The sequence below is a fragment of the Ipomoea nil genome, unplaced genomic scaffold (assembly GCF_001879475.1).
Source record: "Ipomoea nil cultivar Tokyo-kokei standard unplaced genomic scaffold, Asagao_1.1 scaffold0642, whole genome shotgun sequence".
Taxonomy (NCBI): Eukaryota; Viridiplantae; Streptophyta; class Magnoliopsida; order Solanales; family Convolvulaceae; genus Ipomoea; species Ipomoea nil.
The window spans coordinates 4,988,538-5,006,735 of NW_017617070.1; the positions used below are offsets into that span (position 1 = coordinate 4,988,538).

At 34.5% G+C, this 18,198-nt stretch overlaps 1 protein-coding gene across 1 annotated transcript; it reads right to left on the reverse strand.

Annotated features, from left to right (window-relative positions):
- Positions 1 to 16,735: 16,735 nt before the first annotated feature.
- LOC109174566 lies at positions 16,736 to 18,034 on the reverse strand. Its single transcript, XM_019323786.1, has 2 exons — positions 17,552 to 18,034; positions 16,736 to 16,929 (listed from the first exon to the last, which is right to left on the reverse strand). The coding sequence occupies exons 1-2, from the start codon at positions 17,870 to 17,872 to the stop codon at positions 16,867 to 16,869; spliced, it is 384 nt and encodes a 127-aa protein (XP_019179331.1). The 5' UTR covers positions 17,873 to 18,034; the 3' UTR covers positions 16,736 to 16,866.
- Between the last annotated feature and the right edge of the window lie 164 nt (positions 18,035 to 18,198).

Consider the following 18,198-nt stretch of genomic DNA (forward strand, 5'->3'; position numbering starts at 1 on the left):
GGCACATTAGGGTTTGAGTTATATTGTAACATATTTAGTTTTATTTCATCTATTAGTTCCCTTAGCTTGTTTGGTTATTATTTTGGGCCGTATTTCATTCCTTGAGCCGTGATCTTTGTATTTGGGCCGCCATTCTGGGCCTGTACCTTGGACTTTGTACGTTCTATTTTGGGCCTAGCGCTCCGGGTAATAAAGTTATTCTTTGCTTACCTTCGTTCTATAATTCTATATCCGGTTTTTGGTGGACCCGGTCCCAATAAAATCATCGCAAACATATCATTATATTGATAAATATTCAATAAGTATTTTCACAATTTTAATGCAACTACATTATTTTGAGCTGGAAAATGCAAACAATTGTAATGCAACTACATTATTTTGAGCAGGAAAATATTGTTACATTCCCATTTTGACCATTATTTTGTTGTTATTGATGATGATGATGATGATGATGATGATGATGATAGTAATAATAATAATAGTAATAATAATAATAGTAATAGTAATAGTAATAGTAATAGTAATAGTAATAGTAATAGTAATAGTAATAGTAATAGTAATAGTAATAGTAATAGTAATAATAATAATAATAATAATAATAATAATAATAATAATAATAATAATAAAGAATTCTATAACTATGTTGATGCTAAGATTGGAAACCTTAACCTCATTATTACCAAAGTTGTGCTCTACTACCTACTCTAACTCACTTATTTTTAATATTTTATAGTTTTTTTATACTAATACTAAAACATGTACTATATATACATATATACATACAAATACTATATATGGGGTGGGGGTGGGGTGAGGGGGGCAGCCGCCCCCTCTCCCTCCGTCCCTGTATATATGTATGTATATACATGTATATATATGTATATATATATATATATATATATATATATATATATATATATATATATATATATATATATATATATATATTGTTGGAAATTTCAGCACTGTGTGTTTGTGGGTTGGAACGAAAAAGTAAGAAACTTTCTGTATCGTGTTTAAAAACACTGCCTTAAAAACATTTACGACCAAGGATGGGATCGCATGTTTTCGACCGGCATAACAGAATAACAAAGTCAGACAATTGTAATGAAAGCTGACAGTTTTCGAACAATGAAGGAAAACAACAGTGTTGTATTCTGCGAACCTGGGCAGTATTCTTTGTACTGTAGTTGGTGCGAATAAACAACAAGGACATCAGCTTTATATATTAGTGTGTTTGTAACAGCCCACCACTCACCACCCATGATTGTAGGACTACAAAATAGCAAGGACCATCCCTGTACAAAAACATTATACTCCCAATTATCTTTGCATATTCTGCTTGAGACTCACACGCCTCTATGTTCTTTGACAATTTGATGCTGGGATCATAGGGGGTTTTCGCTGGAGTTACATCATAACTTTCAAACGTCTTCAGGAGTTTCTCTGTGTAATGACTTTGAGATAAAAGGTAACCTTTCTCCATTTTTGTAACCTTTATTCCAAGTATTACATCAGCCTCCCCAAGATCCTTCATATCAAACTTGTCACATAGAGTTCTTTTAGTCTCTTTTATAGCTTCTATACTTGAGCTAAAGATAAGCATGTCATCTACATAGAGACCGATAATTACGATGCTAGACTCTACCTCTTTTGTGTATAAGCAGGCATCTGAGCGGTTAGTGGAATAACCTAGCTCTAACAGAGGTTTATGAAACTTTTCATACCACTGCTTAGGAGCTTGTTTCAAGCCATACAGAGATCTTTTAAGTCTGCATACTTTTCCTTCTTGTCCCGGATCAACACATCCGAGAGGTTGTTCCATGTAAATCTCCTCTTCAAGTTCACCATTGAGGAAAGCTGTTTTCACATCCATTTGATGTACTATCAACCTGTGAAAATATGCTAAAGCAAATAGAACACGTATGGTAGCTATCTTTGTTACCGGTGAATAAGTATAGAAGTAATCTTCACCGAATTTCTGTGTGTATCCTTTAGCTACTAGTCTGGCTTTAAATCTTTTAATTGAGCCATCTGGTCTCAATTTCCTCTTAAAAATCCATTTACAACCTATGGGTTTACAACCCTTAGGCAAATCCACTATTTCCCACGTATGATTAGACTATATAGAGTCTAACTCACTTTTAACTGCTTCTCTCCATAGAGTAGCGTCTACTGAGCGCATAGCTTCTTGAATGGATTTTGGTTCTTCTTCTAACACAAGTTGACATATAAATTGATCACAAACTTCATTTAGATCTTTCAATTCCGTCATATATGTTATGAAGTCTGAGCCAAAGGTTTTCTCAATTCTAGGCCTTTTACTTCTTCTAGGCTCTTCTGAATTACATGAGAAATCAGGGAAAGAAAGATTTTGTTGAACTTTATTAGCATCTAGTTCAAAAGCACCCTTCAAAGGAAACACGTGTTCAAAGAAAACTGCATCTCTAGATTCACATATTGTACGGTTTTCTAAACACATAAATCTATAAGTTGCACTATTTTCAGCATACCCAACAAATACGGCATTTAAGGTTTTAGGACCCAAGTTAGGCCTTTTAAAGGACGGTAGTCCCACCTTTGCCAAGCAGCTCCAAACCTTCAGGTATTTAAGATTAGGCGCATGCCCTTTCCACAGTTCATAAGGGGTTTTTTCAAACCCTTTGTGCAAGACCCTGTTTAGTATGTGGTTTGCTGTTAGAACAGCTTTCCCCCCACAACGAGTCAGAAGCACCTGAACTGATCAGCATAGCGTTGATCATCTCTTTAAGAGTTCTATTTTTCCTTTCAGCTATGTCATTTTGTGGGGGTATGTAGGGTGCTGTTACTTCGTGTATAATACCAGATGATTCACACAAATCTTTCAGGAAATTAGATTCATATTCTCCTCCTCTATCGAATCTTATTCTTTTGATCCTTTTTTCCAACTGATTTTCTACTTCATTTTTAAAAACAACAAATTTTTGTTCGGCTTCACTTTTTGATTTCAGCAAGTATAATTTTGTATATCGTGAATAATCATCAATAAACGTTATATAGTAACGCTTACCACCTCGACTTTCAGTGGTCTTAAAGTCTGCTAAATCAGTGTGAATCAATTCTAGTAATGATGAAGTACGATGCTTTACAGTTGAAAAAGATGTTCTAGCAAATTTTGCCTCAGCGCATATTTCACATTGTTCACATGTATCATTAGACAGGTTTGGCAACATGTTCACGTTCTTTAGTCTATTTAAGCATTTCGTACCAACATGTCCTAATCTAGCATGCCAACCATTAACTGATACAGAAATATAAGCAGAAGGAGCATTCTTATTATCACGAGCAATCAGAGATGAACCAGATACATCAAAGTGATTGTTAACTATTGAAACATCTAGTACAAAAAGACCTCCACGCAGATATCCCTTCCCAATGAATTTCTCATAACGAGTCATAACCAGACGGTCAGACTCAAACACCATTTTGATTCCAGCCTTATTTAGAAGGCCTCCGGAAATCAGATTTCTTCGAAGGGAAGGGACATAAAGCACATTTTGTTGCAATAAATGTTTTCCAGAACAAAGCAGTAATTCTACTTTTCCTCTACCACTTACCTCGGAAACGCTGGAGTTTCCCATGAAGACTTGTTCTCCACCAGTGATAGGCCCAAAAGTTTTGAATGAAGCTTTGTTGTTGCAGAAATGTCGTGAAGCTCCAGTGTCAACAACTCATTCATCTGGATTTTCCACCACGTTGGCCTCAGTTACAACTGCAGCTACTTAGTCAGCATCTTCCATGTTCTCGGTGAGGTTAGCTTGGTTCTTTAGCTTCCCATTGTTTGGCTTCTGGCCATTCTAACTCGTGGACCCTTTGCGTTGATAGCACTGGGCAGCACGGTGGCCTCGTTTACCACATACATAACATTCACCTGAATTTTTCCCTTTTTCTAAATTTTTCCACCCTTACCGCGAGTGGAGTTGTTATTCTTATAATTTTTCTTTTGGTTTCTAGAGTTGTCACCAGACTTGTCAAACCCAGAGTTAGTCTCAACAATATTAGCTTTAACATTGTCAGTAAAAATAACAGACCTTTGAACCAGGCGGTTTTCTTCTTCGATGTTCACGCTATTTATTAGCTGTTGCAGTGTGTAGCTCATGCGGTCATGTTTCATTTTGTTCTTGAAGTCCACCCACGAGTCGGGTAGTTTGTCAATCAAGGAGTCACATAGGACCACTTCATTAACTATTCCACCTTCTGCTTTCATGTCTCCAACCAGATTCTCAAACTCGTGTACCTGTTCTATTACAGGTTTGGTGTCCACCATTTTAAAGTGTAACCAACGACCCACAACATATTTGCGTCTCCCCACATCATCAGCCCCATATTTCTAAATCATTAAATCCCAAATTATTTTTGCAGATTTGTATTCAGAAAACATATCAAACAACGGGCCACTTACACGTTGAAAAATGGTTGTCCGGGCAGTTTTGTTATCTTTCTCATATTTGATGCGAACTGCCTCGGATGCTGATGAAGTTTGAGCTGATGATGACTTTGGATCCTTGGATGCATCTGTATACTTCGGGTCTGTTGCACCGGATGAAGCCGTGGTCTGCGCAGCAGGTTGAGTTGCAGCCACGTTAAATTTTCCAGGATCTTCAAAATGGACATAGTCCACATCTTTTGATTCCAGGAACATGATAATTTTTGCAGCCCACCTTTTGTAATTTAAACCACCAGTAAGTGGTTGAACTGGAGTAACATCAGACACAGTGTTTGGTATTTCTGACATACTTGGTAGTAAATGTTTTTAACTGTTGGAAATTTCAGCACTGTGTGTTTGTGGGTTGGAACGAAAAAGTAAGAAACTTTCTGTATCGTGTTTAAAAACACTGCCTTAAAAACATTTACGATCCTTTCATTTGTGTGTTTGTGGGTTTATGGGTTGGAACTGATATGATCCTTTCATTTAATTAAATAAGTCAATGATTTTGATTTAATTCTATGCAATGGATTTAATTTTTGTATTCAGTTCTTTGTACATTCGTTATCAGTTTGTTGTACATTCGTTATCAGTTTGTTGTGCATTCTGTCCCAGTTTATTGTGCATTCGTAGTGTGATTAATGTGCATCTATCCCACTTTGTTGTGCAGTCTGTTTTTTGTTTTGTCATAGCCTTTAGATCACTCTAAATGGATAATCTGGATTAGTCCTCACCTGATCCGGAACATATATATATATATATATATATATATATATATATATATATATATATATATATATATATATATATATATATATATATATATATATATATATATATATATATGAAAAAGTTCAAATGCGGCGTAAGCTTACGGTGCGGCGGGATTCCAAAAATACACCAACAGTGTAAAAAACACACCACAGTGAAATGAAGAAAAAAATACCAAAAAATACACAACACACCTAAAAAAAATACACCATACAACTCACCACTCCCAATGGTGTATTTCTGAACATTGTATAGTGCTTTTAAAAGTGATTACATTAATATATACTCCATATACTTAAAATAAAAACAAAAGTATTACTTTAATCGAAAAACCAAATAATTCATTGTCATATCCATGTAATTATTCATTGTTAAAACCAATAAACTTGTAACTATAAGGTTATTGAGTTCAAATCTCAGCATATCTGATTTGAGATAGGCATCTATGAGCAATCTAAAGTGATTAACTTATTTGTAATATTTTGTTGGTTATGATTACAAGACGGGATTTACCTAATACACACGATCAAATAGTAACTGTGAGTTTTTCTCGTCATCTAAAAAAATGGTATTTTTTTTCCTAGTGAAAATGACATTTAAGGAACATTGATATCAAATCCTTGTAGTAGGAGTTGTAGCTATAGCTTTCATATTCCCCATGTGTGTGCTAGGGCACGTGTGTGTTTAATTATTTGCAAGTGCATGTCGTGTATGTGAGGAGTCATTTGCTCTTTTTCCTCTTGGCTTCATGCATATGTCGCTATCTCCCTCCATAATTGAGTTGATATTTATTTAAGAATTAAGATGTCAAATACAGCCTGAAAAATATTCATTTCAAATTTCAATTATAATTTTTAATTTAACAAGCATATATAACTAATAGAAATTATTCTTCAAACTTTAAAATAATTTGCCAGTTCACTATCCATAATTGTATACTAACTATAGAGTTGATAGGCTCATGTAAACAAAATAAATAAAAAAAATAAAAAGCATTAAAAACACACAAATCTCTAAAGCTAGTGATCTTAAAGAAACGCATGTCCAATCATACAACAATTTTTAACAGAATATGTTTTCAAAAAGAATTTAAAGTATTCATAACTAGTGATGGTTTTCAATGGACCAAACTCATCATAAATAAACTAAGAATTTTGGGGAAATAATGGTAAAATATTGATAAGGCTTTGCGCCCTTAGTATGTTACAATCGGGCTATGAATTGAATAATTAATAAGATGGAGAAAATAAATAATCGGGCCAACTAACCCAAGTTACAAGCCCAATTAGATAACTTGGGCAAATTATGATGTGCATGGTGCACACGGATGAAAAATGACGTCGTTTTGACTAAAAACGTGCGTCTAACTTAAAAAAAAAAAAATTCAGTTTTGATTCCCGTCAATAACATTATGTTGTGCATAATTTCTGAATGTATAGTTATGAAATTATGGATGTAAAGTTATGCAATTATGGATTTATAGTTATGAAATTATGAATGTGTAGGTATGCAATTCTGAATGTATAGTTATGAAGTTATGCAATTCTGGATTTATAGTTATGAAATTATGGATGTGCAGTTATGCAATTCTGGATGTATAGTTATGCAATTATGAATGTATAGTTATACAATTCTGATTATTTTTTTTTAAGTCGACGTCGTTTTTGCATCCGTGTACATCATACATGGTGTACACGGATGCACAGCATAACGACTCCATAACTTCATCCCAAATAAGCACTTTTTAAACAAGCGGGAAAAAAGACAATATGAGTCTTTGTGAATGCTAACTATGATCCCCGAAGTATCGATCGATACTTGGTTTGAGGAAACCGATCAGTTCAGTGAACCAAAAAAACCAAAACGATCGATTTTCTGGTTTTTTTTTTTTTTTTATAATAATAATAGATATATAATGTATTAAATGTCTAAGGTAAGATTTGAACCCTTAACCATTTAATTATAAAACAAAAATTTTACCTATTAAGCTATAACCACATTTATATCAACATTTACATTTGTATGCTAATAAAGGTATACATTTATTTATAAATGTTGTACGCATCTATTATAATGGACAAAATTGTACCTACCACATTCTTGTTAGACAAAAGTACCATTACACCATTATAACACCCTTACTATTTATTTCTAACTCTCATAACTCTATCATTATTATCATACACATATATCTTTTTCCTATTCTTTAATTATCATTTTATTAAAACCATTACATAATTACTTTAATTGTTGATTATATTTTAATTAAATTTCTATTTAAATTTCTATGTATGGTAAATCATATGTGTATATATATATATATATATATATATATATATATATATATATATATATATATATAGGCACGCACACACACCAATATATAAGACCAAGTACTATATTAGTATTATAGATATTTTATTTATTTATTGTAAAAACAAAGTATAAATTATATCAAAATTGTTTACATTATTAATAAAAAAAATATAAATTTTGTTCATCTCTATAGTTTTCAAATACGATGATTAATTACTACTTCAAGGAATTATGAAATATAATTTGAACTATAATTTGTAATTATTTGTATTTATCAATTTTTTAATGTTGGACATAAATTTTCGCACACCGCGCGTACAAAATGCTAGTATTATATATAAATATTGTAATAATTAATAATTTCAACTCCTCACTTCCTTAAACCTCAACTCTAAGTCGTAAGTCCCAACATTTGGTGATTTAATAATTCTTATTTTTCAAATATTAATTATGTAGATAGATGATTCTTCATCTTGTCATCAACAAAACACTTCAAGTGGCACTCCAAGTGAGCCAACTGAACAATCGATCAGACAAAAAAACAAACGTTCAAATAGTGGACTTCCACCAAAACTGAACCAAATATCAAAACAGAAACCGAATCGAACCGAACTTTTTCAAATCGAACCGAAACCGAACCAAACTCTAGCTATTGTTAAATCGAATTGTTTAAATTTTTTAAAACCGAAACCGAAAAAAATTGAACCGAAATCCGAAATGCCCAGCCCTAGGCACATTGGTACGCCAGCCACAGTTGTGGACGAGTGGCCCTCGACGACCTTCTTCTACCAATTTTTCACCCATCTTCCTCCCCTTCCATTTCCTTTCCCTAAAAGACCCATACCCAGGCACCATCACAAGTCACCCACTTATTCTAACCGTCTAATCAACCAGAAGAAGTAGATGGGATCAAATTTGCAACCTCACTTATTAGAAATTTGAAACTTATTGGACCAGCTTTCCACCAATCACCAATAAGAAGGGATTATGAATAAGACCTTTTATTACCTTCATGAGGTCATTAAGCTTGATGTGGTGTGTTTTATATAATAAGATCTCATTCATCCATTCATCCTAAGTCGACAATAAATTTATGGCATCCCTCTGTTTAATACTCGAGGTATTTATCTCAATTACCTAGACTATTATGGACACATATATCAATTACTCGTCCATCCCCTAGGCTAGGCGACATAAAATATTGATTTTCTCGCTTTTTGACCACAATATTTGTTGTCACTCTTAGCAGTCAAATCATTTCAGTAGGTTTAACATCACTTCTTCATATTGTTTCATCCGGTCTTTTAGGGTTTAATAAACTGCCTATTTACTTTTCTAACTACTAGTTGAGAGTCGGGCACTTAGAAGGATTTTACTAGTTCCCCCCCCCCCCCCCCCCCCCCCCCCCCGCATCTACGCCTTGTATTCTACTTCATTGATAGACAGTTGAAAGTTAAATCAAACGACTTGGTAGGCTTTAAATTCTTCCGGGGAGATTATGACGACTCCTCCCTTACAATCCCTTCAACTTGAGTTCCCATTCTCTAAGTAGTTCGAGTGTATTTAGGCCCCATTGTCCTTCTAGAACTGTGCATTCTACAATAAATTTAACTAAAGCCTAAACCTGGATAGTCATCTAACGCTAGTACTCCAAGCTCTATTGGGCAAATTCCATTGCGCACTTTACCATTTGCCAGGAAGAGATAGGGTTCCTCAAGATCGAACCTAAAGGTTAGTCACTTAGAACAACCATGTGGTGTTAGAGGTGTCAAAACAGTCAAACCTGGCCCATATGGGTTGGGCCATCGAGGGCCTAATTGAGCCAAGTCATTTTCAGTCGGGTTATATTTTTTTGTAACCTAGCCCACCACATAGTGGGTTGGCGGGCCAAACAAGCCAGCCCACCAACCCACTTATTATTAATGAATATTTATGTTTTACAATATTAAATTTTCTATATAATCAAAGTTTTAAACCTCCAACCTATAAGTTAAAAATTAATACGTTTCCAAGTGAAGCACATTAAACTTTTTGAACAAATTTCATTTGTGCTTGTATTTGTATTTTGTGATTATAATATTGTAAACTTATAAAGTTTATAAAATATATACTCCCTTTGTCTTATTTTATGTGTTGTGTTCGGTTAACGAGACTTGAGTGAAGTTACTTACAATTAAATTTTTTATAATATTAAGTTTATAATTAGTATGTAAAATGTATATATTTAGAAACTACATTAAAAGTACTATTAAACACCAAATCAAATTTAAAAATTATAAGAAAATGTTAATAGAAATAAGCAAAGAAAGTGTTGGTTTGACCAATGAATAATAAGTAAAACAGATAAAATGAGACATTTGTGATGATTAATATAATTGGCTTCACATAAAATTTTTAGTATTTCCAAAAACAAGCAATGGTCGGCCTTTGTCAAGCTTCAATTCAAATTTTAATACTAATTCCAATATAAAGTTCCTGGAGGATTGCGCCGGATGGACTTTCAAACGCAAATTATTCCATGGAATCGTGTTCACCGAGAATGGTGAACACAAAGCAAAACGACGTCGTTTTTAGGCAAAAAAAAAAAAAAAAATCGCGGATGTGGAGTTAACGGCGCGCGTTTGATCAAATTATGAATTTTCTGTTATGAGATTATGAATTTTATGAAAATTCATAATCGCATAACAGAAAATTCATAATCGCATAACAGAAAATTCATAATCTCACAACTGAAAATTCATAATCTCATAACAGAAAATTCATAATCTTATAACAGAAAATTCATAATCTCATGGTTCCAAAGTGAATGTGTAGGCATGGTTCCAAAGTGAATGTGCAGGCATGGATTCATAATTTATGAATGTCCGTGATTTCAGACGGGAATATGTAGGCATGGTTCCAAAGTGAATGTGCAGGCATGAATTCATAATTTATGAATGTCCGAAATTATGAATGTAATGAAAATTCATAATCTCATAACAGAAAATTCATAATCGCATAACAGAAAATTCATAATCTCATAACTGAAAATTCATAATCTCATAACAGAAAATTCATAATCTTATAACAGAAAATTCATAATCTCATGGTTCCAAAGTGAATGTGTAGGCATGGTTCCAAAGTGAATGTGCAGGCATGGATTCATAATTTATGAATGTCCGTGATTTCGGACGGGAATGTGTAGGCATGGTTCCAAAGTGAATGTGCAGGCATGAATTCATAATTTATGAATGTCCGAAATCTTTGTTCACCTCAAATTAAAGTGAAACCGCAAAATGTGAAAATAAAGAAGAAAAGTCACGCAATTAATTAAAAAAAAAAAAAAAAAAAAGATAACGGTGTACTAACACCGTTGGAACCGTGTTCACCATGAATGGTGAACACGGTTCCATGGCATAACGTCCCACTTTCAAAACTAAAAATCAAACCTCTTCCAATTTTGTTAGTATTTGTAGACTTATTTCCAAAGCATGGTTTAAATTAGGAGTGGGCGTTTTGATATTCGGTTGAGCCCATTCTGACCTTATGTATGTATATATGTATGTGTGTGTGTGTGTGTATATATATATATATATATATATATATATATATATATATAATGTCAGCGAATGATATAAATAAATATATAATCTTAACTATAATACAGCCATATGGTTTGGTGTTGCTCACCAAACTATATGATTATATTATAGTTAAGATTTATTTATATATTTATTATATGGTGCATATAAATTCAAATTAACCTTAATTCATTTTCATCTCTCTTGCTTCATCTAATCCATCCAAAAACTCACAAATAAACCTCAATTGAGATTATTCTAATGAGGTCAATCTTAAAATTTTAGTACATAGTATTTAATATTACAAATTTTCAAGAATTTAGTAAACTACAATAGTAATTGAATTACAATTTTTAGAGTCACCACGGATCAAAATTTTTAGACCTTTGAGATTTTTAACAATTTTCAGAGTCACCACGGATCAAAATTTTTAGACCTAAAAATTTCTAGAAATCTCAAAGGTCTAAAAATTTTGATCCGTGATGACTCTGAAAATTGTAATTCAATTACTATTGTAGTTACTAAGTTCAATTCTTAAAAATTTGTAATATTAAATACTATGTACTAAATTTTTAATATAATTTAAGATTTGTAGTAATCACCCTCCTTAAATACCAATTCTTATTTTAATTGTAAATATATTTATGTTCATAATTTTATCATAGTATTTCACACATAATAATTATTAAATAACAAAATTTTTATATATAAATAAACCTCATATATGGTATATTTTTATAATATATTTCCCGTGCAACGCACGGGACAAATACTAGTTATACAATAAAAACTTAACTAGTTCGGTTAGTGTAATTGGTTTCATTTAGGCTAAATTAATTGAAAGGTTAAGAGTTCAATTTTTCTTATTAATAATATTTTTAAATATCCACACAAACCCCAATTAAATTACAAATATATTTGGATAAACTTTAGGTATGGGGGATGGCAGGGTTATACGAGTTGGCCCGCGACCTACACGGGCCAACTTGTGTAACCCCACGGGCTAAACGGACTAAGGTTATTCAGGCCAAGTTGAAAATTTCTCCAACCAAGGTTGCTTAAACACTTGGTTAAACATGCCAAATTCGGCAAGTTTGGACTTGTTTGGCCTGGAAGTAATACTCCAAATTTATAATGTATGATCAATGCATATTGATGGATATATTACGAATGGATCTGAATTGACCTGAGAGCACGTAGCAAAAACGAGGCGCCGGGGCGACGCGACGTGCCCGAGCTAGCCGCCTCGGCAGGAGGTCGGCAGCCGACCTCAGATGCGGATACCGGGAGGTCGGCATTTTTGGCGGGTTAGCCAGAGCGTCTAGCATCTACTCTCCTCCATTGACGATCACTCGCAACTCGGAGAGTGGGGGACTGATGATGGATATATTATACATTGACCCGAACCGATCCGAGAGCGCGGGGCAAGAACGGGCCCCGGGGCAAGGCTACATGCCCGAGCTAGGCATGGGGTCGGCACGAGGTCAACTCGAGGTAGGCACGGGGTCGGCTCGAGCTAGGCACGGGGTCGGCACACGACCTCGGCCGCGTTGCCTAGTCTTCGGACCAGGCGCGGTCAAAGAGGTCAAAACGGAGATAACCGCCTCCCCCTATTGGGAGCGGTTGGGAGGCCTACAGCTTGTATAAAAAAGCCCTCCCTCTATCCTAACAAGGGACATTCTACCATTCTTACATACTTTGTCCTAAGCAAATAATTGTAATAGCCTATTTACGGCAGTTAATACGATATACGGTTTTCACGGCCTTTTACGACATCGTTCCATTTATTCCCTATTCATATTCTTATCCGGGGTTTAATAATTCGGGCCACCCCGGGTTAATTAAATCCATCACATATACTATCTTTTTCAGGTGTGTGTATCTTATCTCAATGTCATGTAGTGCTACTCACATTGTATATGAAATTTTGAACTTTGGTATCTTCCTCAATAAGACAAAACTTATTGAAACTTAGGCCACCCATAGAAAGATATACATAGTCATCTCTTCTTTCTCCAGTTTAGATAGGATTCGAGTTGAGCTTATGTAGACTTTGAATTGATCAAAAGCCTATTGACATTCTGGCGTTTAGGTGAAGCCTTCCCTTTGTTTTATGTCTAGAATTGCTTAAGTAGTCTTTTTTGGATTCACCTCAATTCTTCTATGTGTGACCATGAATCGAAGAAACACCTCATCTTCCTCCTCCTCCACCCCACCTCCTAGTCCTCGCCACCCTTTTATCACAAACACACATTTTTTTGGGCTTACGCGAAGGGATGAGACTGAGTTCCTAGCTCTTTACCAACATATCATCCATATACGCTTCCATTTTGTTGCCTAGGATATCCTTGAATACTTTTTCGACTATCCAAATGCACGTTGATCTGATCCAGAGTAGTTGAGCTTGAAAGTCATACTCAGTAGCAATAAACTCCATTTAAAGTTACAAATGCAGTGTTTTCATCATCTTCTTACTACGTGAAGATTTAATGGTGCACCTTGAAGTGTCCATAGAAGTTAAGAACTCACAACCCATAGTTTTATCGACCAACCAATCCATCATATCCTTGGCCATAAGAACGCATCCTATGGGCATACCTCTATTTAGGGTACATCACCTTCCTTATGTGGCTTATTCAATTCCAAGCAAAGTGTCTACCTCTATTTTGACGAATGCCTTCCGTTGATAGGATAGATGCCTAGCTATGTTTCTATTGCACGAGTTTGTATGACAGGTCAACCACCAGGTTATGGGTGATGATTGATCTGTCTATCACACACATATCCTCATGTCTCTAGGATACCTCCTAATGACCTCGATCAATTATTTCATTTAATAAGCTCATAGGTAGTCTTTTCTTGATTTTTATACATCGGTTCCTGTGAATTTGATCCAACATCACCTCTTCAAATTCCACAATTGGTTCCATGCCCTTCCTTATTTTCTGTTTTTTTTTGAGTTTTTCACCTCATAGTGTTCACCGATATCTATTCTTGTCCTATATTTTGGCACACCTTCATGTCACATTTTTAGACTAAGTGTTGATCTACCCTAAACACCCCTAATGCGCTAGGAGTATGGAACTTCATGCATATGCGCTCCAAAGGAGATGAGACAACCCAAACCTTTAAATTTGGGCTATCCCTGATAATGTTGTGTGTGGATGTCAACTTGACTACGATAAAATTCATATCCATTCTATTGAATGATAGTCCTATCGTAACGGCGAAGACTAATTGTGCTTAGTTCATTTTAACTAACTGCTTAGGATCGTTTGCTTCATGATCCAACATATTACTACGATTAATTGTTAACGGACGAATAAAGCGGTATGAGATTGGGTAAACTTTAGGAATACACACTTTTCATAGCATTCCCCATGAATGATGGTTTTTAATGGATCAAGGTCACCATAAGCTAGGTATTTCAAGAAAATAATTGTAGAATATTAATAAGACTCTAGCCTCTAGGCCCTTAGTATGCTGCAAGCCTACAATAAGGCTATAAATAATTAATAAAATGGAAAGAAATAAATAACCAGGACTACTAGCCCAAATCATAGGCTCAATTGAATAACTTGCGCAAATTATGTCGTGCAACCGTGATCACCATGCATGGTGCATGGTGCACACGGTTGCAAAACGACTTTAAAAAAAAATTACTTTTGATTGTCATTAACGGCGTTATATATTCAGAATTAAAGAACTATATATCCAGAATTAATGAACTATATATCCACACCAGTTACTGATACTCTGTTTTGGCTTATGGCAGTTCGCTGCGTCTATGTATTTAGAATGAATAAGCTATATATTCAGAATTAATGAATTATTAATTCAGAATTAGTGAACTATATATCCAGAATTAATGAACTATATATCCAGAATTAGTGAACAATATATTCAGAATTAATGAAAACTATATATCCAGAATTAGTGAACTATATATCCACACCGATTACTGGTACTCTGTTTTGGCTTATGGCAGTTTGTTGCGTCTGTGTATTCAAAATGAATTAACTATATATTCAGAATTAATGAACTATAAATTCAGAATTAGTGAATTATATATTTTCATAAAATGCATAATACCTGAAAAAAAAAAAAAAAAAAAAAAAAAGTAGACCTCGGTTGACAATAGTGAAAAAAAAAAATTGATTGGTAGAGTTAAACAGTGTCACTAACAATACCGTTACTCCATCATAATGAAATGGCGTCGTTCGCAACGGTGTGCACACGATTGCACAACATAACGATTGAATAACTTGCTCCCAAGTACACACTTTTCATACAAGGGGGAAATAAACGCAATAACCCAAAAAACTCTTTGTGAATGTTGATAATGATACCAGAGATTCTAGGACTACCTAGTGGATAAGGTTTCCTCACCTTTCTCCACCACCTTTCATATGTCCGGCCATGCCTGCCCTGGCGGTGGACAAGTTGTCCCCGACGGTCCTCCACCAAATTTGCGCCCCAACCCCCTCTCCTTCCACCTCATTTTAATATTTTTCCCAATAAATTTCACCGGCCTAATTTACCTACCCAGCCCCAATAGGCCGGCAAATTATTGGTCCACACAATGTTATGTAAGTCACAATAAAAAATACATTTTTAATATACTAAATGTACATTATTTTTGTACTAAGTGTACATTATATTGTATAATGTACACTCAGTACAAAAATAATGTACATCCCCTAAATACAATGTACATTATTTTTGTGCTAAATATACATTATTTTTGTACTGAATGTACATTATTTTATAGTATACAAAATATGGTCCACACAACTTATATAGATCATGGTCCACACAATAATTTGCAATAAGCCCATGCCACCTACATTGACAAATTTTTATGAGATCACAAAAAAAAAAAAAAATACATTATTTGTGTACTGAATGTATATTATACAAAATATTGTACTTTTAGTACTCAAATAATGTATTTTTCCTGAATACAATATACATTTTTAACATACTAAAAGTACATTATGTGTGTATTTAATGTACATTCTTTGATAGTACAAAAATAATATACTTTCAGTACTCAAATAATATACTTTCAGTACTCAAATAATATACTTTATGTACCTAAATAATGTATTTTTTATTTGTGGTCCACACAACTGTGTAGACCATGGTCCATAGAATTTTTTTTTTTTTTTTTGAACAAAGGGAAGGGTGGAACCCCGGGAAACAAGACCACTAGTCACCACGGATCGAAAGGACCCCATACCATCTTTTTGAACAAGAGTCGCGAGATTGGCATCCGGGCAAAAATACAAAAGGGCCAGGTCAGGCTCAACACTATAGTTCTTGGCTAACTAGTCCGCAACTTGATTTTGTTCCCACAAAATGTAACAACAAAGGACATTCCAATCTTTTCTAATCCAATTCTTGCACTCCAAAATAATGTTCTTCAAGTTCCACCACCCTTGGCGCAAAAAGGGGGTCATTTATCATATTGACCACTTTAGACCTTGGTCCAAAGTGACATTAGATTATGTCACTTCAATTAAAATAAAATAATAAAATATGTCTCCAGTTAATAGATTATGTATGTGTAATTGTGTAAATAAATTGAAGGCACATAATATGTCGTTTTCATTCTAAAGTAAAACCAAACATGTTCATCGCTGGACTTGACCTCTCACCGACCTCTGCTCATCACGGAGAAACCTCAGTTCCCCCTTCCCAATCAAAGCAAATGCATCTCACCTCAGTCTACCTCAAAACTAAACCAACAATTCAAACACTGCAACAAGAAATTCTGCTTGAATTTCTCCAATAGCCGCTGGAAACTGTTCCAAACTGAAGCAACCATAAATTCCCAAAAATAGCAACTTTTTGAAGTTTCTATTTGCTTGAAAACAAGAAGGAAGTTTGTTTTATAGCAAAATAAAAGCTTACAGTCCAATCCATGACCAGTATGTATAACAATATAACTACAATATCTAGACCTTTCTCTGTGCCAAGGAATTCTGCTCCAATAATATAAATCCTTGAATAGTCTCTGAAAAGATAGTTTGCATTGTTGAATACAGCCAAATTGATGATAAATTTTGGAAAATATGAACTTTCCTCATCACCTTATACAACAGCTTTAAAATGAATATGATCTTGGACTTAAAGCAAAGAGTCAAGCTCACAGATTATGAACACAACAGTATAACATTAGATTTCAAAACTTTTGTTCCTTTTTTTTTTTTTTCCAAATTGGAGCATCAATATTGGTTCAGAAAGAAATTTACAATATAAAATGGCAAAGAACAATTCATCAATTTTCACATTTATTGACAATAGTTTGGTGAGGGCAAGAGGGCACAAATTGTTCATCCAAATGTGGGTTGCATTCTTTGGAATAAAAATCATTCTTCTCAATCAACACTCTCAACATCTCATAACCAAAATCTGGGCTATTAGGATCACTTGCCTGTGATTGACTCTGAGAATCCATAGCCCGCGGAGGCTTCAAGCACAAGAAACACCGCCCATACGCCGCTCTGCCAGCAGAATTGCCTTTCTGCTTCCTCCTCTGGATATTCCTCTTCACCTTTCGGAACCCTAATATCGACACCTTTTTCCCCTTCTTCCTATTATCATCTCCCTCCCCCTCTCCCTCTTTTCGCCCACCCGTATCCATCGCCCCATCGCCTTCTTCGTCATTGCCGTCGCCACTCGGTCCAACATCTCCACCCGATCTATATCGATGTTCCTTACAAGCGCCCAATCGGTTTTTATTGGGAACAGACATAAAATTCCCAGACAAGCAAAAAACAGATGATCAATTCAAGAAAAATTCTACGCGAAAACCCGAATTTGTGATACCGTTCGAGTAGGCATTTGTGAGCATTATTACCGGATTATCACAAGACAAAAAGTAAACACTAGAAAACCGTCGCTCTCAACGCCCATTATTATCAACAGACAATTCGGAAAATTGGAGTTCAAGTCGTGAGGGTAAGATATAAGTTAAGTTTACACTCTAAACTTGAGGTTCCATATAAATTGTGAGATATATATTTCGATTAATTTAAATTTATTTTAAATTGGTTGATTAATTCAGCTATATCTCAAGTG

Bases quoted from the DNA above. Each gene is read 5' to 3' on its own strand.
- LOC109174566 (XM_019323786.1), bottom strand. From the start codon at position 17,872: ATGTCTGTTCCCAATAAAAACCGATTGGGCGCTTGTAAGGAACATCGA. The intron at 16,930-17,551 runs GCAAGTGATCCT...TGGTTGCTTCAG, and splicing joins ATTCTCAGAGTCAATCACAG to TTTGGAACAGTTTCCAGCGG.